At 45.8% G+C, this 22207-nt stretch overlaps 2 protein-coding genes across 2 annotated transcripts in view; both read left to right on the plus strand.

The window, feature by feature from the left end:
* The window catches only part of LOC310782768 (pleckstrin homology domain-containing family G member 1), a 54943-nt gene extending 43262 nt beyond the window's left edge, over window positions 1-11681 (plus strand). The window contains exons 6-17 of the mRNA XM_083643513.1: window positions 447-597; window positions 1696-1827; window positions 3412-3594; window positions 3683-3778; window positions 4187-4273; window positions 5287-5320; window positions 5467-5559; window positions 5661-5719; window positions 5854-6045; window positions 6281-6400; window positions 6532-8386; window positions 8604-11681. Of these exons, the coding sequence (XP_083499639.1) occupies window positions 447-597; window positions 1696-1827; window positions 3412-3594; window positions 3683-3778; window positions 4187-4273; window positions 5287-5320; window positions 5467-5559; window positions 5661-5719; window positions 5854-6045; window positions 6281-6400; window positions 6532-8386; window positions 8604-9607 (4006 nt within the window). The 3' untranslated portion in view covers window positions 9608-11681. The remainder of the gene's footprint in view (window positions 1-446; window positions 598-1695; window positions 1828-3411; window positions 3595-3682; window positions 3779-4186; window positions 4274-5286; window positions 5321-5466; window positions 5560-5660; window positions 5720-5853; window positions 6046-6280; window positions 6401-6531; window positions 8387-8603) is intronic.
* Window positions 11682-14091: 2410 nt separating this feature from the next.
* On the plus strand, window positions 14092-22171 carry tcp1 (t-complex 1). Its single transcript, XM_083642534.1, has 12 exons — window positions 14092-14188; window positions 15063-15148; window positions 15279-15407; window positions 15838-15935; window positions 16494-16604; window positions 17136-17317; window positions 17676-17802; window positions 19152-19327; window positions 19439-19562; window positions 20307-20499; window positions 21055-21218; window positions 21749-22171. The coding sequence occupies exons 1-12, from the start codon at window positions 14116-14118 to the stop codon at window positions 21957-21959; spliced, it is 1674 nt and encodes a 557-aa protein (XP_083498660.1). The 5' UTR covers window positions 14092-14115; the 3' UTR covers window positions 21960-22171.
* The last annotated feature ends 36 nt before the right edge of the window (window positions 22172-22207 follow it).

Here is a 22207-nt window from a genome sequence, read left to right on the forward strand (position 1 = left end):
GCAGATCCACTGACCAGTAAATACAAAGGTCTTAAAAGTTTTGTTTTTTAACTGCCGGTGCCATTTATGTAGAATATGCACCTAAAATCAATTCATGCTGACTAGAAAAATGGCCGTGGTAAATGTCTTTCCTGTGCTTTGAAATGTTATGATGTCGGAACACATGTGCTCCTTGACCTTACAATGAGAGAGAGAGGGAGAGAGGGAGAGGGAGGGAGAGAGGGAGGGAGAGAGGGAGAGGGAGGGAGAGAGGGCGGGGGGAGATCCTATCATCCCATCTCTATCGTTATCATTTTGGGCTGTCTTCTCAGGGTTTGAGGTCAGGACGACATAGCATACAACTCTCAATTATTTCCATTGTCAAATTGACTACTTTTGTCCCTGTTGTTGTTTTTTCTCTTCCCATCACATCCCTGCAACGCGGCGCTCTGTGCTGCCCTCCACAGGTCGGTGGCGGTGCTGACAGAGTGCATGAGGAACAAGGTGTTGGCCAAGTTTTTCCGCGAGCGTCAGGAATCTCTGCGGCACGCCCTGCCCCTGGGCTCCTACCTGCTCAAGCCAGTGCAGAGGATCCTCAAGTACCACCTGCTGCTGCATGTACGTCTGGCTATCACACACACCAGTGTTGTGCAAGCTCACACTTCACAAGAGCTAGCTCAAAGTTCAGCTCGTGCAGATTAAAATGAACTAGTTCACGTTCATAGCTCATATTTTGAACTTCCCGAAAACAGTCCAGAAAAATGAGCAGCTCAGTTAATTTCAAGCTCACTTCTTGTTTACCCAGAGAAAAGGCACAGCACTGAAAACGTAACACACAATAGCTTTAAATATAAATATATATATATATATATTTTTATAGAACAATATAGAACAACACAATAGCTTTTAACACACAATAGCGTACAGTGAGTGTTGCTTACCCCCCCCAGGTGTGAGCGTCGTGATGCTCACTGTACGCTCATGGATTTGCAAAAAGGTGCCCTCAGCTCACCGCTCATGAAAAGAATGAGCTTGCTCAGTGAGCGGCGCTCTATTAGCGCGTTCATGCACAACACTGACACACGCACACACATACACACGCACACGCGCACACACACGCACGCACACACGCACACACACACACACCTGCCCCTGGGCATGTAATGTAATGTAATGGGCTACCTACTGAAGCCAGTGCAGAGGATCTTCAAGTAACACCTGCTGCTGCATGTACGTCTGGCTATCACACACACACACACACACACACACACACACACACACACACACACACACACACACACACACACACACACACAGACACACGCTCAAAGGCACACAGTGCTTGACTGATGTTTACATACTAATAGGAATGTGTGCATGATTGGCTGTGTGCAGTTAACGGCCTGCTTCATTGACAAGCCGGTTACAATGGAGAGGCCAACTGCTTGACATATGGCGCTCAGTGTGTGTGTTCCTGTCTATATTCATCTATGTGCTTGCATTAGAATGTGTGTGTGTGTGTGTGTGTGTGTGTGTGTGTGTGTGTGTGTGTGTGTGTGTGTGCGCAATATGGCTGCTTATGGGTACATGCAGGTGTCTGTGCCTATATGCATGCAGCTTAACAAATGTGCACCACGCTCCTGTGACGTGTGTGTGAGCAGCATGTGTGTGGGTAGGTGCTAACCCCCCAGCCGTGTGTGTGTGTGTGTGGTGCAGGAGATAGCCAATCACATGGAGAAGGACACAGAGACCTATGAGGTGGTGCAGGAAGCCATAGACACCATGCAGAGAGTGGCCTGGCACATCAACGACATGAAGAGGAAGCACGAGCATGCCGTTAGGTTGCAGGTACGAGAACACACACACACACACACACACACACACACACACACACACACACACATGCACACACACTCAAAGTAAGGGTGAAGACACAGCAGCGTTGTTCTAGTTTTATAGAACTGCTTTTGCAAATAAAGAAGCATTTATTCGATTTCAACCAACATTATTCATTATTCCATAAATGGCGTGTGTGAGGTCCTTCATGATGTAGGATTTCCTTCATGGAGATGTTTGAAATCCCCACACTTTCCCCATCTCTCATTACTTTTATCTATCTACATAATTATATATATAAAAGCTAGGGCTCTGTCTGTTTGTTTGTTTGTCTGTCTGTCTGTTTGTTTGTCTGTCTGTCTGTCCCACTGATGACCTCATCAGTGATGTCATAAATTGTGCTATCATCAGTGATGTCAGAGGTTGTGTCATCACACACACATACACAAGAGACAGACACACGCACGCACGCACACACACACACACACACACACACACACACACACACACACACACACACAAAGTCCCAGTGGTGATGTCATCAGTGATGTCATAAAATGTGACATCATCGGTGATGTCAGATGCATTGTGACACCGTCAGTAATGTCATAAGAGTCCCACTGATGATGTCATCAGTGATGTCATAAGAGCAAAATCAAGTCCCAGGGGCAGACAGTCAGACACTGAAAGAAGTGGGAGTCTGGCTTCAGACCCCCGTCTTCAGCCATGGACCGCTGAATGTTGTTGGCGAGGCTGCACAGCGGCCGAGCTGCATATGCGGGCTGCAGGGCCAGCTCGGCGAGCTGCAGGGCGGGCGAGCCTAGGAATCGAGCGTACGAGATGCCTAGTAATGAAAATGGACATTGTAGTTTCAAGCCTTTCGAGGAGCCACTTTTTTGTTTAGTTTTGTGGAGCGGTTATTTCGTCTGCAGGTTTTGAATTAGCCGGCCGCCCTCTGATCCTCCCCACGTCTCTTACACAAGCCCCGCCCTCTGATCCTCCCCACGTCTCTTACACAAGCCGCTGGCTTTTCCACTGGGCTTAATGATGGCTTCTGCATAAGGAGGACACATGAAAGGGAAAGTTGTTTCTTTTATCAGCTGGGAGCCAGAAGGCTCAGAGGAACGCAGGAATGTGCGTGGAAGCGTTGAACTCCCCAGTTCTGGAGAAAGGCTTGGCTGTTCCCAAATCTTTTCTTTTTGGATTGTTTTCCTCGACGCTCCTCTTCACTTGTTATTCCACATGAGTCTTCCTACTTTTCCTTAATCCCTTTGGTTTGACTTGTCTTCTATCCCTCGCTACATCCAATAACAAGCCACACCCATTCTCTCTCTCTCTCTCTCTCTCTCTCTCTCTCTCTGAACACACCCATATACTCCTCGCTCACTACCATTCATTTTCGGCCTCAGGCATCGTTTTATTTATTTTAGTTTTCCCTACCCCATTTACATGTTGGCAGAGTTTTGTCATCTATGTTCTATAGTTATGAGTCAATCCAGCTTAATTTTGGCTATTTTCATCTGTTGTATAATTTTTTGTGCGTGACATGTGCATATGAATAAACTCTGTACTGTATATCCCCCTCGCTCTCTGTAGGAGATCCAGAGCCTGCTGACCAACTGGAAGGGCCCTGATCTGATTGGTTACGGAGAGCTGGTTCTCGAGGGAACGTTCCGCCTGCAGCGGGCCAAGAACGAGAGAACCCTCTTCCTGTTTGACAAGCTTCTGCTGGTCACCAAGAAACGGGAGGAAGCCTACACATACAAGGCCCACATTCTGGTCAGTCACACAGCCCACAAGAAGACGCACGCTTCCCTGCTCACTAACAGTATTTTTTAATGTCAGACTCTCCACCTGTCCTTTGCAGTGCTGTAACCTGATGCTGGTGGAAGTGATCCCTAAGGAACCGCTGAGTTTCAGCGTGTTCCACTACAAGAACCCCAAGCTGCAGCACACAGTACAGGTAAAGCAAACCTAACCCTAACCCTAACACAAAGAAGCACACAGCATAACCAAAGCCAGTCAGCATTATTGTGAGTGTGATTACACGTTGTGTTGAAACCGTTGAGCTAGCCGTTGAGTGCAGCCAGAAAGTGTGACCACCATCTGCAGGTGTCTCACTATGTTGCAGAGCGGCCAAGCTCACCGCACTGAGCTGCTCAGGCATGTTGAGTGCCTACAGGCTTCATGTCGGCCATTGTTGTTACTTAACCATAGTGTTTTGGACAAGCACTGAAAATGAAAAGGTGATCTGTGTTATGTAAGATTGCGTTGATCCTAACCTTCTGAACCTTCTTTTTAAGTTTGCGTGTCTAATGGTTGTCTCTTATCTTGTCCTCTGCAATGTGTGTTGTGCCCCGCCCCCCTCCAGGCAAAATCGCAGCAGGACAAACGTATGTGGATCCTACACCTAAAGAGACTCATACTTGAAAACCATCCGGCCAAAATCCCTGCCAAGGTAAGAGCAGCCAGTCTGGCTGATGTCATAAACAAAGACTTTGAGCGGGCCAAAGTAAGAGCAGCCAGTCTGGCTGATGTCATGAACAAAGACTTTGAGCGGGCCAAAGTAAGAGCAGCCAGTCTGGCTGATGTCATAAACAAAGACTTTGAGCGGGCCAAGGTAAGAGCAGCCAATGGCTGATGTCATAAACAAAGACTTTGAGCGGGCCCAAGGTAAGAGCAGCCAGTCTGGCTGATGTCATAAACAAAGACTTTGAGTGCGCCAAAGTAAGAGCAGCCAGTCTGGCTGATGTCATAAACAAATACTTTGAGCGGGCCAAAGTAAGAGCAGCCAGTCTGGCTGATGTCATAAACAAAGACTTTGAGCGGGCCAAGGTAAGAGCAGCCAGTCTGGCTGATGTCATAAACAAATACTTTGAGTGGGCGAAGGTAAGAGCAGCCAGTCTGGCTGATGTCATAAACAAAGACTTTGAGCGGGCCAAAGTAAGAGCAGCCAGTCTGGCTGATGTCATAAACAAATAATTTGAGCGGGCCAAAGTAAGAGCAGGCAGTCTCGCTGATGTCATAAACAAAGACTTTGAGCGGGCCAAAGTAAGAGCAGCCAGTCTCGCTGATGTCATAAACAAAGTCTTTGAGTGGGATGTATTGGAACTGTCACTCCTTTTTCGCCCATGTTCTCCGTCTTTTCCATCTTTCTCTTCTCACCCCTTTAGTTGTTCCCTCGTTCTTTTCCTGTAGGCTACCATAGTTACTTCCTTCTTTTTATTTACAATCGCTCCTCTGTCAAAGGCAGATCGTCTTTGGCCAAGTGCAAGTGGAACATTATTTCGTTGGTGGGTTGTTGAGAAGGTTCTTTGTAATTACATAAAGGGGGGTCTGCTTGTCATGCTTGTTCAACTCTGTTTGGTGAAGACTGTGCTGTGGTGCCACCAAGTGGCAACGCCTATGTTTGTCTCTGGGGAGGTCCTGTTTATTCCACACTCATTTTACCTTCTATAACTTCAATCCTAGGCCAAGCAAGCCATTTTGGAGATGGATGCTATGCGTAAGTGCCAAATTACTTGTGACTTAAGATGGAAAAGAATTATTGCGTTCATGTTCTTGTATGTATTGAAATTAAACTGTCACACTTGTATTACATGTTTATTCTGTAGGCGTTGTGTAACAGTATCTCTTGTGTCATTTCTCCAGATCACCCTGGGTTTCACTACAGCCCTGATGGGGACAAGAAGGGCTCTCCTCAAACCAAAGAGGGTCCCACCCCCCGTAGATCACGCAGGAAGGGTGAGAGAGGTCGAATTGACTGAATTGGAAAAGTCAAAGCACTTTGTATGACTGAACTTTGATTAATCTGCAATGAATCATTCATTCCTATCTCCCCCTAGAACCTTTATCCAAATTACTGAAGAATGCTAAGCAGAGTGCTGCTGCAGATGGCCAGAAGGTGAGGAACACGCACGCACGCACGCACGCACACGCACACACACACACACACACACACACACACACACACACACACACACACACACACACCAACAGACATTGTTTAACGAGACTTGCAAACCCACTCCTCTCCAGCGGACAAGTCTAGGTGCCACCCTGCTCTCTCCAATGTCCCAGCTGGCTCTGGGCACGATTGGTCGCAGCCGCAGCCTCATCAACCAATCACAGGAGTCCCTGGACCCTGGCGATCACTATGACCACAGTGACAGAGAGGAGGGGGAGGAGCCACATCAGCAAGATGCTGATGATGAGGATGATAGCGGCTTGGTGAGTGAATCCTCCCCCGAAATGAAACCATACCATACCATACCATACCATACCATACCATATGACATTTGGATTGCATATAAATATGGTACATCACATTGACATGAATTTGAAAGGGAGCCGTCACCAATGGAGTTTAAATTTTAATCTTTATGTTCATTTGATTCCACCGAAAATAGTCTCCAGTCATTTAACCATGGTGTTTATATTGAAAATATTGTAACTCTGCTTTCAGGGAGGTGGGAAGAGGCTGCGAATCCCTGGCAAAAGCAGCAGGAAGAAGCTGAGCCCTCAGGCGTCTGTGGATAGCATAGATCAGTGGAAAACCTTCAACATGAGTCCCTCAGACCTTCAGGTAACAATTCAGAGGCACACAGTGGCAGTGGCACACATGAGAAACTGAATCCACTTGTACTACAAGCCTTTGTATGCACAACTGCACCTAAAACAAATAATTTCATTCTGCTTTCCTTCCCCTCTCCTCAGAGAGCCAGAGACTCACTCGCGAGCCACCCGCCGCTCCTCAGGACGCCTCGTGTGATGGAGGAGACTCCAGACTTGGCTCTCCCCTCCCTCCTGGTCCCAGGAGTTGACAACCAAGTGAGGAACATCTGGGCAGACCACCGGGCTCGCAGGGCCATGTTCCCCACCCGCCAGCGCACCATGCAGCCCGATGACGAGGAAGAGGACATCTACCAGATGTTTGTGCCCACTGAGCCCAACGGGCCAGAACCGGAGATGCCCACGGGGAGGACAGAGGTCCCCTCGTCGCCCAGGACAGCTCGGCCCTGCAGCTGGCACGTAGAACAGGTGCCCACTGTGCAGATAGACCCTCCACCAGATGGCCTCAGAGTTCTGCGGAGGGCGAGCAGCGTGGGCGAGAAGGCGACAGAGGCTCGACAGAGCCCTGATGACACCCAGCCCGGTCACAGCAACCTGGAAGTGATTCACACCGAATCATCCAGTAATGACGTCTCAGAGTCATCCTCAGCAGAGCAGCTGACAATAGATGATATTGAAAATGTATATGACAACATCAGCTATGAGGACCTAAAGAGCATGGGCCTGATCAGGAGGGACCAGGAGGGACAGCAGTCATGGAAGGAGAAGTCTAAAGACACACGGGGTTCCCAGGGCCAGGCGGCAGGGGTGCTAGCTGCTCCAGAGGTTGCAGGGGCCACAGAGCCTATGATCGAACAAGACACTTCCTCTGAGAGCAACCGGTCCTCCACACAGGAGGGGGCGCAGTTTGGGACATGCGAGCTCAAGATAGTGGAGGAGAACATTTATGACACTGTCTGTTTCAGGGAGCCCCCACCAACAGAACTTAAGGGAATGAGTCAAGGGAACAAACTGGGAGAAGAGAGGGACAGTCTGCTGGCCTCTGAAGCAGACTTGACTGAAAGCCTTGGAGGATTTGTGTCTGAGGAGAGCCTCCATTTTGGAGAGGATGAAAGCACAGATGCCCCCCATCCTGCCCCATGTCCCTCAGAACCAGATTATTCCTCCTCCTCTGCTTCTGAGACCTTCTCCCAGCGCTCACACACGGGAGATAAGATGTCAGAGCAGGTTGACGAGATCTGGAACGACCTGGAAAACTACATCAAGAACAATGAGAAGAAAGCCGATCGACTACCTGCTGCCTTCCCCGTCAGTAGCAGTGAGTCCCCTAAGAAGGCCTCCTCGGTAAAGAACAGCCCTACAAAGAGCCCCCCTGTAATTAGCCCCCAGGCAGCCAGCCCTGCTATCAGGAGTCCCCCAGCACATCAAGCTAAGCCCCTGTCCATCTCCATCGCACCGTCTTTCACTATCCCAATCATTAACCTCCCAGAGCTTCTAAGTGAAGGCCCCTCTGAAGAAGAAAACCACTGCCCCCCTCCCCCTTTGCTCCCCGAGCCCATCACCCCAGAGCCCCCCTCAGGCACCGTGAAGAGCATCCGCAACAGACTGGCTCGCCTCAGCAGTGGCAGTTTCCGCCTGGAGGACGATGATCTGGTGGAGCTTCCACCGCGCAACAATGTCCCACAGAGGGACAATCCTCTCAAGGACCTCCATAGCCTGTTTCCTGGAGAGCTGGCAGGCCTGGACTCGCCAATGGCCTCCTCCTCTCTCCTGCTGGGTGAGCCTGTGGACTCGGAGCTGGACAAGTCCAAGAACCGGGTGTTCCTGATGGCACGGCAGTACAGCCAAAAGATCAAGAAAGCCAACCAGCTGCTGCGCATGAAGAGCATGGACCCTGGAGATCCTTGTAGTCGGGCCAGAACTGAAAAAACTGAAAAGCAGAAGCAGAAAGACCTGGCAGCCATCTTAGAGGAAAAGAAACAAGGGGGCCCAGCCATAGGTAACAGAAAATGATATGTTTAGCTCACAATAAGTTAATTTCTAACTGATTATCCTATTGTCAGAATATCACATTTCTTTGCTGAGGGATGGGTGATAGTATTGTGCTATTTATGTTATGTTCTTCTCTCCATGTTTCTGAAAACTGAAAAAGAATAAGAATGAGAAATGTATATAACATACCATACCTTCTTTATTATCTGTATCCCCTCTTCCAGGTGCAAGGATAGCAGAGTACTCCCATCTCTATGACCAGGTAGTGTTTAAGGACTCGGCTGGGCCAGGCGGTCAGACCTCTTTTAGCCCCCACCACGCCCATCCAGGGCTGCCATCCTCTCCGTCCATGCCTGAGACCTCCCTGGAGGAGGACTGGCTCCACTCCACCTACAGCAATGGAGAGCTGGCCAGCTTCGTCTCCTGGCCCAATGAGGTGGGGGAGGCTCGGGCCTCTTCCACCCCGCAGCGCAGGCTTACCCCCGCCTGCTCTGTCCCCGCTCTCAAGACCCTCCCTCCCACTCCCACCACCCCACCTTCCCAGAGATGGAGCTCGTGCATGTCGGCGCCCAGCGAGAAAGAGGAACATGTGTACAGTTCCATTAAGAGACATCCTTCCTTTAACGCCCCCTCCTCGTCTTGCGTGACAACTTCCCCGTACGATCGCTGTCAGTCCGCCAGCTCCCTGGGCGACCAGCAGCAGGAGAACAACAACCAGTCCAGATCCAAACGGAACGGACCCGCTCCCGACAAGTCCTCAGAGAGACTCCACGGTCCCAGTCTGGGCCGGGCTGGCCGGCAGAGCAGCCTCCCGGAGCGGTCCAGCCACGGACAGTCGGACCTCACCTTACAGGACGGTCAACAGGTGGTGGTCCTTAACCGGGCGTCCGCACTGAGCATCCTCACCGCCACACAGAACTACCTGGTCAACTTCAAGGACAACGGGGACGACGACGACGACTATGTGGAGATCCGCTCTGAGGACGAGAGCGAACAGGAGCAGGACAGGCGGAACGGCAGCTCGGTGGTTCTGATGGAACAGAACCGGGGTCTCATCCAGTCCCAGAGTCTGCCGTGCACCCCGGTGCGCTCCTGCCACCCCCTGAGCGCTCTGGAGCGCGAACGTCTCGAGAAGTACCTGTGGAGCGAGCCGCAGCAGAACCAGCCCAAAATCGTCCAATCTCTGAGGGAGAAGTTCCAGTGTCTGAGCTCCAGTAGCTTCGCCTGATTCTAGATGACGACTGAAAGCCAAATATATATGAACTTACAGCATATAGCAACAATAGGGAGGGATGCTCCAGCTTTGCCTGAATGCCCTGTGTCAACACCAACACTGCAGACCACAAAGAACAAACTAATACTCCACAAACGAAATACATCTCTCTCTCTTTTAACACATATCAGTTGCTGTTTCTTCCTTTGCAGCCGAAGTATTTGTAGAAACCTTGGTGATATACCTATCTTTGCTGTTACATGGCTTCTGTCAAAGTAAAACCTGTAATACTATTAATGCCCGACTAATTCAAACGGTCCACATGCCACATGTCAGATCCTGCATGTGAGCAGCCCTAGCACTTTCAGGTTCTTCCATGCATGTTTCAAAGAGTCGTGATCTGAAGAAAAACAGTTGCCAAGGAGTGGTCAAATCAAGAATTCTGTGTCCAACATCAACATAAAACTAAAGTAGGTATCAAAGTTTCAATGACTCTTTGGCATATTTTGACGCCCCATGTTTTAGAGTTCCTCCTCAATCATGATTTTTTTTAAGCTATTTATTTTAAATTACCGTTAAGGTTATTTTAACTGCAGTTACAGCACTAGTTAATCTTTACCTGTATAGGAGAGATAATCCACATGACTCTTTTTCAGTGGTGGCTAGTGAGTGTGTGTACGCGTTTTTTTGTTTTTGTTTTTTTTGCTTATACTTATAAACGACTCTGAACAAGCAGCTTTACAAATTTACAATACGCTACTCAGGATAGGAATGTAGCACTATTTACAGCTTATTAGCAATAATAGTAACAAAAAGGATGCAACTCTGAAGAAAACATGTTCGTTATTATGAGATCCACTAGGTTGAATATAACTAATAACAATGGGCATGTACAAGCCGTAGACCTACAAGTCTATTTGAAGTTATTGTATTTCTCTCTACCACCTTTGTCATCGATAGGGTGTCATGCTTTAAAATCAAGACAAGATGCTGATATTTCAGATGTTCTATAAGCAGCCGTAAGACTTCGTATTTATTTTGAATCTGTGAGCAAATCTGAAATATATTTTAAGTTTATTTGTCAGGGGCAACGTTAGAGTGAAATGTGCATCTCAACAAACAGATGATTTATTTTTATTTTTTTCTCCCTTACCTTACTAATTTTAAACTTTACTTTAAAGAGGGACCATGGAGGAGAGCATTAAGGCGAGTTAGTTAAAAGACTGCAGTACTGTAATTGGTGTATATTTGATGTTTTTTGTTTGTTTTTACATGTTTTTTGTTTTTTTTACACACTCAAATGGATAGAGTCAGCCGTTTGTTTACTTTGTTTACTTTATGGGACACTCCCTACTGTCACACTACTGATATTGCATAGACCCATCCCACCCACTTCAGCACCTCTTCACCGAATGATACATGGTCAAATAAATAAATGTTCACACAACACAATTGTTTTCTTTCCCTTTGAAGTAGCCCCTGTATTGCAACACACACTTGTCAAAACCGTTTCATTTGGAAAAAGTCACTTATTTATTTGAAAGCATCCCTGTTATTTACTTACCACTGTTACTACAAGCCACAAGCACAGACAGTTTGTCAATGAAAGTAAAGCATATTTATTTATGGATGGTTTTATTCTAATTTAGGGGCGATCACAAAATTTGAATCCAATACTGTGAATGTTATCCAATTTTTGTTTTGTTTTCTATCACGCATTGTTAAATACTAGTCCCATATCACAATAATACATGGAAAGTTGGAATGCACAACATCATGGCCTACTGTTTATATCAAGAAATATGCATCAAAAACAAATTAAGAATATGAAGTATGTTGCTTTTTTATGTTCTCATTGTCATTGTACATTTTTGTCCTCTCACTGGTGGGGTTTGTCCGTCTTCATTGACTCTTTTTTGCACTTTCCCTTTTCTTTTTTTTACATTTCACTTGTAAACATTTTGTAAAGATGTACATTTTAGAAGTTATTCTTGTATGCCATAGGTATGCTTTATAATGCTTTAATGTTTAAGTTAAGTGTACTGTATTTTTTAACTGCCTAGTTGTCATTGCTCAAGAAAACAATGTATCTGAGGTAATAAATTCAAATTAAACTAATTGTGTGTTTTGATTATGATTGAATAAAAAAAGTTCTTTCTATCTAGCAACTTGGATTTACAACAGGATAAAATGAAATCAAAACTGGATGCAATGAGCTCTGACATTTATGAAATTGTTCCAAATTTGAATGTTTGTGTGTGTGTGGAATTCCAATATTGTTTGTTTATTGTGGATCCCCATTAGTCTGCACCAAGGTGAGACTACTCTTCCTGGGGTCCAAACACATAACATAAAAAAATACGTAATACAATAACATTGTCGACAAGTTGATAATTATAACAAACAAAGACAAAAGAGAGTGAATCAGTTCACTATTACATTACAAAAAGTGTATGAATTAATATATAAGTAATAAGTAACATAGCACAATGCAGTACAATACAATACAATTCAACATAATGTATACAATAATTAATGACCTAAAACTCTCATTATTCATCACTGCATGTTTGAACTTTTTTTTAAACAAAAATGTGTTACTTGCCATCGTTATATTACTAGGTATCGTATCCCAATAAGCAACTGCTCTATACATTACCGTCCTTTTCAGTGCATTAGTTTTTGGTAGAGGTAGAGTGAATCGAGCATCTACTGCCTGTCTTGTTGTATAGCCAAGTCAAGTCAAGTTTATTTGTATAGCCCTAATTCACAAGCATGTCCCAGAGGGCTTCACAGAAAATATGTCTAGCTAATTCTAGCTGACACAACAGTAGCAAATTACATGTGGGATGTGGGGGAGGAGAGAGCAGGGAGAGGGAGGAGGTGGGGAGAGAATGGGAAATGTGGGGGAGGAGAGAACGGAGAAGGAGAGGTGGGAGGGTGCAGGGGAGGGAGAGCAGGGGTAATGTCAGAGAGGACAGAGCAGGAAGTGGTAGGGAATGGGGAAAGTTGGGGAGGAGAGGAGGAGGGGAGGGGAGAAAGAGGAGAGAGCAGGAGAAGGGAGGGCGGAGAGCAGTGGGATGTGGTGGAGGAGAGAGCATGGAAAGGGAGGAGGTGGGGAGGGAATGGGAAATGTGGGAGAGGAGAGGACAGGAAGGGGGAGGTGGGGAAGGAGCAGGGGAAGGGGGAAAGAGAAAGAGAGGGGGGGGGAGAAGATCAGACAAACTGACTACTCTAGACATTAACCAGAACTAACTAGGACACAGGGGATCTAGCTAATCTACACTACAGCCTAGTCTGGCCTGTCCTATTCTGCTCTAGTCTGATGAGCCATGTCTACTATTAGTGGGGTACAACTGTTGTGAGTGTAAGCCCTGTGGTTTATATAGGCTACAGTGATAGCCTATGTAATTACATCCAGTATGACATGACATTTTCATAAATGGACATAATTTATGCTATTATTTTTTCCGTATGGGAGCTGCAACTAGGCATATGCACGGCCTGTCGTAGCTTTTAAATATTCGCCGGTATGCAATTTTGCAAAATCAACAGCAGAGGGCGTCATTTCACACGAACGAGGGCGGAGCTCTTATTATACATCCATGGGGCGGAGGCAATGCTTTTTCCCCAGGATGGCGAAGGCATGACCCGCCCTTTTCTGCCTCTGACTCCTCGGGAAGAGCCTGGTGATGACGCGAGGACCGAGGGTACGAAAAGCTAGTCTGGGCACCTTTCATCCCGCTTTTTGTCATGGGGCGTAAACCATGGAACCAGAATGAACACCGGAAGGCAGTGCGCCAAAAAACGTCTTTGTTGCCGTTAGCTTGACGTCTCTTGCCTCGATTGTCTGATTCAAAGCTTCTGTATTGGCTTAAAAGATGTGAGATTGTGAATCCGCAATGTTTCTAAAATAACTTCTTCAAAAACTTCGTTCGGTACGTCCATCTTTTGTTTTGTTGTTTGCCGTTCTGATACTTGGGTCAAATTGTCAAGTTAACGTGAAAGTTGACGAGCTAGAAACGCTGCCATCCGGTCTAGGGCGGGCTCTAGGCCGGAACCAGTAGGGTGACAAAATCAATTGTGGGCGGGAGCCAGGCTCTTTCTCGCCGAGAAGAGCCTGGTGACGCGAGGTTACGAAAAGCAGGATAGGCAAGCGGCCAAGCGAATGTAATATTTGACGCTAGGCCAATCAGAGGCAGAGTAGGGCGGGTCATGCCTTCGCCATCATAGGTAAATATCGCAAGGCGGAGATGGTTTTTGGAGACATGTCGGGAAATGTAGTTCATAATTGATAATCGTTTAAAATGTTAGTTTCAGGGTTGATAAGTAAACTGATTGACAAGATCGTTTCAATCCAAATGTACAGTCAATGTCCTTCATATGACCAAAGCAGCCATACTGTCATGTCAAGATTTTACAAGTTTTTCTTCTCGAACTTTCTGCGCTGCGCGATCCATGTGTGCGATGGTGCTTAATCCATTGCGTCACTTCCTGTCTTTCTTCCATCGCCTTGGTCCAAAATGTCGCTGTTAGATGGCCCGTTAAACGTGTTCGGCCAGAGGACAACTGGCGAATCTGTCCGTACTCAAAATGGTGAGTTCATATGCTGTTTTACTTCGTGCTTCAATTACTGTTCACTTTGTGGCTGAGTGCGACTGATAAGGGACAGAACAAACGGATTCCGGAGCTGTATGTAGCACGTGTATGCTAGCTGTAATTACAGTATGCTAGCTAACGTTATATCCCCCACTAACGCTAAACGTTAACAAATTCTGCACAGCACAGTCAAGCCGTCAAATTGCAAGGTTGTATGGAGTAACGTTAGCCACGTTACTTAGTAGTTATACTATTTCTGGATTGATGCATCCTCAGCCAAAACTCCAATTGATCCCATTTAAGTAACATCCACTCTTCCCATGAATGGACGGCTATGCTAACGGGATAGAAAGAACACTGTCACGGTCTGAAGGTGTGGCTGCGTCATTGTGCGCCCCGCTAAATGAAGCGACAGAACAGTCACTGCCGTGGCAATAACGGCAAACACGAATTGGAGATGCATCCAGTGTAGGAATTTAGGCAGGGGCATCAAATAAATCTCAGAATCCCCATAAAAACCATCATCCAGGGCCAAAAATTTTCCTCTAGATTTCGATAATTTTCTTTTCATTCAGTTAACTTAATTTCCATCTCTAACACACACACAGTCAGCACCTGCAAGCTGGCTGGTTGCCAGAAGAAGAATGCACTCACCTCACACAAACAGCGCTGTTGAAGTGCCCCCCAAATTTTGTAAATGCTGGCAGTTTTAGACAGTGGGGGCAAAAGTTGCCCCCAAAATATGTTTTATATTATGTTACATTACTATTATATTATATACTTATTATATTGTTATATTTCCTGCAGTGGTTGCACTATTGCATATGAAAAGCTGTCCCTAAATCATACTGATTTGTATACGTGTTCGCAGTTATGGCCGCAGCATCCATCGCTAACATTGTCAAGAGCTCCCTTGGACCCGTCGGGCTTGACAAGATGCTGGTGGACGACATTGGGGTTAGTGACACTTTCAGTTATAATCACTCTGCATGCAATACCACAACTTCACACTAGTCTGGTTCATCTTACAACAGGCTCTGAGGGCTGAAGTGTTCATCAGTCGTGTGTCTCGTGGTTGTATTGACAGGACGTGACCATCACCAATGATGGAGCGACCATCCTGAATCTGCTGGAAGTGGAGCACCCAGCCGCTAAGGTTCTGTGTGAGCTGGCTGAGCTGCAGGACAAGGAGGTCGGGGATGGGACCACCTCTGTGGTGAGTAGCGTCAACAGCTGCTCTGAGAATGTGGCCAAGGTCTTGGTATCAGTGCGTTACTGGGTTGTCCATTCTCCTGATCTGCAGTGCGAGGGACAAATAAGTGTGCTTGTTTGACTTTGCTATCTGTTTTTGTTCGCTAGTGTAATGCTGCTTTTGTGGTATGTATTTAGCATACTTCTGTGGTGTCCTGTTTTAGTACCGCGCATCTGCCTTTGCTCCGGATGCGTGGCTATGCTAACGGGATAGAGTGACCGTCCTTCATTGTCTGAAGGGGTTGAGCAGCCTCATTCCTGCTGCCCCTAATAACATGATGGCACAATGCAACGTCCATTATTCTGTCATATTCTACTTGTAGCAATGTACTCAAAGTAAAAATGAGACCAATTTTCATTCCTTTTTTATAATTTCCCGTCTTGTTGCACTCTAGGTGATTATTGCTGCAGAGTTGCTGAAGAGTGCAGATGAGTTGGTGAAGCAGAAGATCCACCCCACATCAGTCATCAGTGGATACCGTCTGGCTTGCAAGTAAGAAGCCGAGATGCACTACTTTGTCATTGTGCATTTTCAAGTAGAATGTCAAGGTGCAGTGTTTCCCCTAGAAAGATTTTCAGGCCTGGAGGGATTTCAAACCATACCCCGACCGCAACGGCGGGGGCCCTCGCTCGCGACGCTAAACTTTTAGCTAACCTGTTGGCATCTATGTTTACAATGGCATCCCAAGTATCATCATACTATTATGGGATGCCATGCAAACAGTTGTATTATGGGATGTGCGTTTCCCAGGCAACGGCACACGTTGACACGTTTTGGAACAGCGCTGCACACTGGCACAATGCTCCTAAAAGCAAAATGCTTATTGTTTTGAATGATTTGGCATCTTCTATTACTGGCAACATGGTCAACACCAGTATTGTTATGTTGTAATAATATGCCATAAAGGTTTATTGAAATTTTGGGGAGAGCAGGAAAGAAAATCCTTTTTCTTTTCTTTTTTGCATTTTTGCATTTTTTCTGTGGGGGCGTTGGTAGGGGAAACACTGAGGTGATATACAATTAATAGATAACTTGATTCATCATGTACAGGGAGGCGGTGCGTTACATCAATGAGAATCTCACCATCCCGACAGACGACCTGGGCAGGGAGTGCCTCATCAATGCAGCCAAGACCTCCATGTCCTCCAAGATCATTGGAACGTATCCTTCCAGTTCCTGCTATAATAGGCCGTGTAGAAAATGTTTTGATCCAGCCCACCTACAGTACTCACTCATTTTTGTACATATTTAGTTATTAACCACATGTTGCATTTTAAAATATGCACAGTGAATTGGTTTGCTTCTGGATGTCTTTTTGCACATGTGTTGATTGTGTTGGCACTGAGCACAATTTAGGGTGGATGCCATTTAGCAGTTCTTCACTACTGTATTTTAATTGGTCAGGAATGAACTCTGCTGAGGAGTTTTTTCTGGGGGGGGGGGGGGGGTACAATCCAATCACTGATGAAGAAAAGCAGGCCACGCCTATCAACTGCTAGATTCAAAATGCGATTAATAATTCATATGAGCAGAAAATGATGTATTTGTGGGACTAGCTCCAGACATAAGAATGATACCTGTAACCTCACAAGCCGAATGTATTTCTGCAAACTTCAGTTAATATTTTTTAGTGTGCACCACTCACTCAACCAAATGGAAAATGTTTACCCGCCTTGACCCCGGAGCGCTCAGTGATGCAGACTTCTTTGCTAACATGGTGGTGGACGCTACCTTGGCCGTGAAGTTTGTGGACGTCAAGGGCGTGGCCAAATACCCCATCAACTCGGTGAACATCCTGAAAGCCCATGGCCGCAGCCAGAAAGATAGTTTCCTGGTCAATGGGTACGCAGTGAACTGCACAGTTGGCTCACAAGGTGCGTTGGTTATAATGCTAATATATTGATATCACTAATGTTAGTGATATCAATTGTAGATACTTGAAAAATGCATCACAATTGATAATTGATCATTCCCATTTAAATTTGCTGCTATGTCCCTCCTGATGATGTACGCAGTGATTCGCGTGGGATACAGTACACTGACTTGGAAAGGAATGTAGTTTCAGTGGTTTGTCTATACATGTAAACTGTGGCACATCCTTTCTGGCCAGACAAAAGAATACCAGCCAGAAATAAAAGAACAACACTTGTTTGAGTATGTTTGTGTTTTGGTCCCTGCAGTGACTCAACAGATTTTTCTCATGTTCTCTATTTATTTTCTGTCCTTCCAAAGGCATGGTAAAGCGCATTCTTAATGCCAAGATCGCCTGCCTGGACTTCAGCTTGCAGAAGACAAAGATGAAGATGGGAGTGCATGTCATTATCAACGATCCTGAAAAGCTGGACCAGATCAGACAGCGGTAGGTACCGGCATAGTTCTTTCTCTGTCTCACACCTACCTGAGGATAATCCCATTTAAATTTGCTGTGACGCTAACTCAATAGTGTACACGGTGATACGCGTGGGGAAAAACGTACTCCGCCTCGAGTCAAGGCAGCTGCTTCTTCTGAGCTGCTGTTAGACTTTTGTGGGCTGGACAAGTTTTGGCTATAAGACTCCTGTCAGCATGCAAGATTGCAGTTCAGTCAAGGCACTTGGCACATATCGCTAAAATGCTAAAGAACAATTTATATTTAAGCAATATATCACGAGAGCTAGTGTGTTGTGATGAATATATCACACTGATAAGCTGTTATCCCACGAGGCCGCAGGCCGAGTGGGATAACAGCTTATCAGTGTGATATATTTCACAACACACGCTGCTCGAGTGCTATATTGCTTTTATAAAAGGGTTCCAAGTATAATAATATAATAATAATAATACTATAAGTCCGACTGGCATTTTATTCTGATAGAGTCAGTTGAAACAATACTGTAAGGCGGGACTCTAGCAAGAAGATAGACGTGCGGGTGATTTGATTGGATCGTTCTGGAGACTGAAGTCGACATTGGCCAATCCTGGCGCTTGGCTCAGAGCTTTTCCAAAGCCCGACACCAGAGCCGTATGCTGACCAAGTAACGTTACGTCTTATTTAGAAATGCGGGGTTAAGAGTGAGGGCGCGCGAGAGAGGGGTTCAGCCCGCGTCTATTCTTGTACAAATCATCATTTTCTGCGAAGTATTAGTAAAGTTATAAGCGAAGATCGATTCACAAGGATCTGAAAGTTGTCTCCGCCATTTTGTTTTTGAGGTACTTTTAGTAAGAGAGTTGCGCCATCATGCGTCCATAATGACGACTAGTGACCCTCCATACAGCAGATCAGGAGAAAGCTGTTTGTCTCGAGCGCAGCACTGCCATTTAGTAAGAGAGTTGCCATGGTAACCAATAACCCATGGCCATGGGTTATTGAACTCGGTTACTGGAATTATACAATGGCTGTGAACCAATCAGATTGCTTGATTTGAGAGAGCCATTTTATAAATATATATATACACACACACACACATAGATATAATATATACTGTATAACCGTAAATGTGTATATAGCTTAATATGTTTTTATGTTAGGGCCCATAGTCCCACTGTATGTTATGTCCTGTTTTTCCTCCTCATACCAAGTGAATCAGTATGCACTCACTGTCAAACTATGTTTTACTGTCTCTGCACTGATGTGTCCAAGACTAGACCAAACATCCATTGTATTGGCTGAAGGGTGAATTCTGGTTATCACCGGCTAAAGTGAAACAACACCTGTGTTTGCTGCTCTAGGGAGTCTGATATCACCAAAGAAAGGATCCAGAAGATCCTGGCATCAGGCGCCAATGTCATCTTGACCACCGGAGGCATCGACGACATGTGTCTGAAGTACTTTGTGGATGTGGGAGCCATGGCTGTCAGAAGGGTTCTCAAGAGGGACATCAAACGCATCGCCAAGGCAACAGGAGGTAAGACCGCAAGCACTCTGTAGCTTGTACTGATCGGGTTCCTCACTGACAGTGTTTGGACTCAGAGCTGAGTCAGTATTTTCAAGTTGAGTTTTGTTTGTCCATCCTCAGCCATCCTCTGCCCTTCCCTGACCAATCTGGAGGGAGAGGAGACATTTGAGCCCACCATGCTGGGCCAGGCTGAGGAGGTCGTGCAGGAACGCATCTGTGATGATGAGCTCATCCTTGTCAAGAAGTAAGAACTTTAACTATATAAAGCTATTTTATACAGTATCTAAACATCAAAGACTATATACTTTGTAATAATAAAATGCAAGAATTGGATAGTGATGTCAAAATGCCTTGGTGGTAAGAATATTAATTTCCAGTATAAGCAAGTACACCTCATCTTTACTGATGGCAATTGTGACAAAGGAGTACAATGAACAGGATTCACAGCAAGATTTGTAGTCTTAATTTTTAGGGGAAAACAAAAGCACTGACAAGCTCCCACATGTAAAACAATGGTGCCTGAGGGGAACTGGAGAACAGCTGAGCTCAGACAGCTGTAGACATGAAAAAATCGACCTTAACAAAATGATAATTACTCAAACTATTCTACAAACTGATAATTTTATCCGCCATTACCTTCAGAATACATTCAGTAGAAGGCGAACGTTTTAAATAAGTTCCGAATTCTAAGTTTCTAGAGGGCACTGCTGTTTGGTAGTTTTATGCTTCTAAACTGAATGAATGCTAACTAGATCATTTAAAAAGCGTCACGTTTTGAGTTTTGGCATAAGTATGGGCAATATAACCCCACCCCCCTCATGTGCTTAGATGCACATGAGCTCCTTATGTGGAGGCCCACATATACGTTATATTTTATGCAACTGCAGTTTTTTATTGTTTTGTTCAAGTACTGCATTCAGCACCATAACTCTTCCCTGCTTCTGTCTTCTCCATCACTCTCCTCCCTCCCATCACTCTCCTCCCTCAGCACCAAAGCACGCACGTGCGCCTCCCTCATTCTGCGTGGGGCCAATGACTTCATGTGTGACGAGATGGAGCGCTCGCTGCACGACGCCCTGTGTGTTGTAAAGAGGGTGCTGGAGTCCAAGTCTGTAGTGCCAGGAGGAGGCGCTGTGGAGGCTGCTCTGTCCATCTACCTGGAGAACTATGCCACCAGCATGGTGAGGAATTGTTGGGTGTCAGTAGGTTTTACAGAGAAGAGATGTTACCACTGGCATTCTGTCACATTGTAACCAAATGCTCAGTTTCCCCTTAAAGCCCATGTAAACCAAAAATAAATGTTTTCACACCACAGAAAAATGTTAGACATTGGGGGGGGGGGGCAGTGCTGCACAACTGGATACATTGTGATCCATTTTTTATTTTATTTTTTTATTTGCAGGGGAGAGGCACTGATTGGTTCGCGGAGCTTATTGTGTAATAAAGTCTGCAGGATAACAATACCCTGTTCAAACCCAACATCAGGAAACAATACAAACACTCAAATGGCAATATTTCGGTTTTTGTTTGAAACTAATGCCTAATAATTTTAATGCTTACTACTAGTATGTGCATAAGTCCCTAAATTACATACCGGTAGTTGGAAGGTTATTGTGGATTTGTGTTTCCAGGGGCTTCAATGAAACAGTTAAAATGTAATCTGTGTCATAACTGCATTGGTAATGCTCATCCGAAATTCAGGCTGAAATATGTTGCTGGTTGTCTTGTGTCGTCAGGGTTCCCGGGAGCAGCTGGCCATTGCTGAGTTTGCTCGCGCCCTCCTGGTCATCCCCAAGACGCTGGCTGTGAATGCAGCTCAGGACTCCACTGACCTGGTGGCCAAGCTCCGCGCCTTCCACAACGAGGCCCAGGTCAACCCGGAACGCAAGCACCTCAAATGGTGAGTCTGTTGTCTCACAGCGCTGCTCGTGATATTTAATTATGTGTGCAAGTTGACCATGACATGTTGCTAGGAAATGTTTCGTGTTTAGTTGTCTAATTTGCCTCTACGCCTAGTAGAATGCACACTCACTGAATCTCACTCCATTAGTTTTGAATATTGTAACATGAGTCTTTTGTAACTTTGCACAAAACATGAGTTTTCCTTTGTCTTTTTTTATTTATATGAATTAATTGGAGGTGAAAGAGTTTTATTTTTGAATGTGCATAAATTATGCTTGTTTTTAGCCATGACCAGTTCGCCCTGTCGGTCGTTAGGTTGGTCCACACAAATTTTCACGCCCTTTGGCGGCCACAGTTTACACCCTAGGGGGTTGAAAGTTGGCATGCAGGTCAAGTGTGTTTAATGCATGGATGCATGATCGTACGTGGTCATGATCGTACGTGGTCGCAGCTCTTGTGAATTTAAGCATATGTCTCTAGCAGTAGAACATCAATAACAGACATTTAATAAATGTTTGTTTCCTGTAGGATTGGTCTGGACCTGGTGAACGGCAAGCCTAGAGACAACCGCCAGGCTGGCGTGTACGAGCCCACCATGGTCAAGACCAAGAGCCTCAAGTTCGCCACCGAGGCCGCCATCACTATCCTCCGCATTGACGACCTCATCCAGCTGTTCCCGGAGCAGAAGGAGAGCGGATCCTCATACAGAGATGCTGTGCAGTCAGGTTCTCTGGGTTAAAAGGTCCTGATTGGTTCTCTCATTGTTGTCCTAGTCCGCTAGACTTCACGTCTGTGTATTTATACATCAAGAGCTCTTCATGGCTGTCGTTCTAGTTTAGGTCATGCACTTTGCCTGTTTAGCCACTCCCCCTCCCATGGGAGGTCCCGCTACCACAACTGTAACCGTTTCTTTTTTTTGACTGTTAATAAACCTCCAATGGTTAATTACTGTCGATTTGTTGATTCAGTTAAACTGGCTGTGTTTAA

Source organism: Poromitra crassiceps (genome assembly GCF_964638095.1).
Source record: "Poromitra crassiceps genome assembly, chromosome: 9".
Lineage (NCBI taxonomy): Eukaryota > Metazoa > Chordata > Actinopteri > Beryciformes > Melamphaidae > Poromitra > Poromitra crassiceps.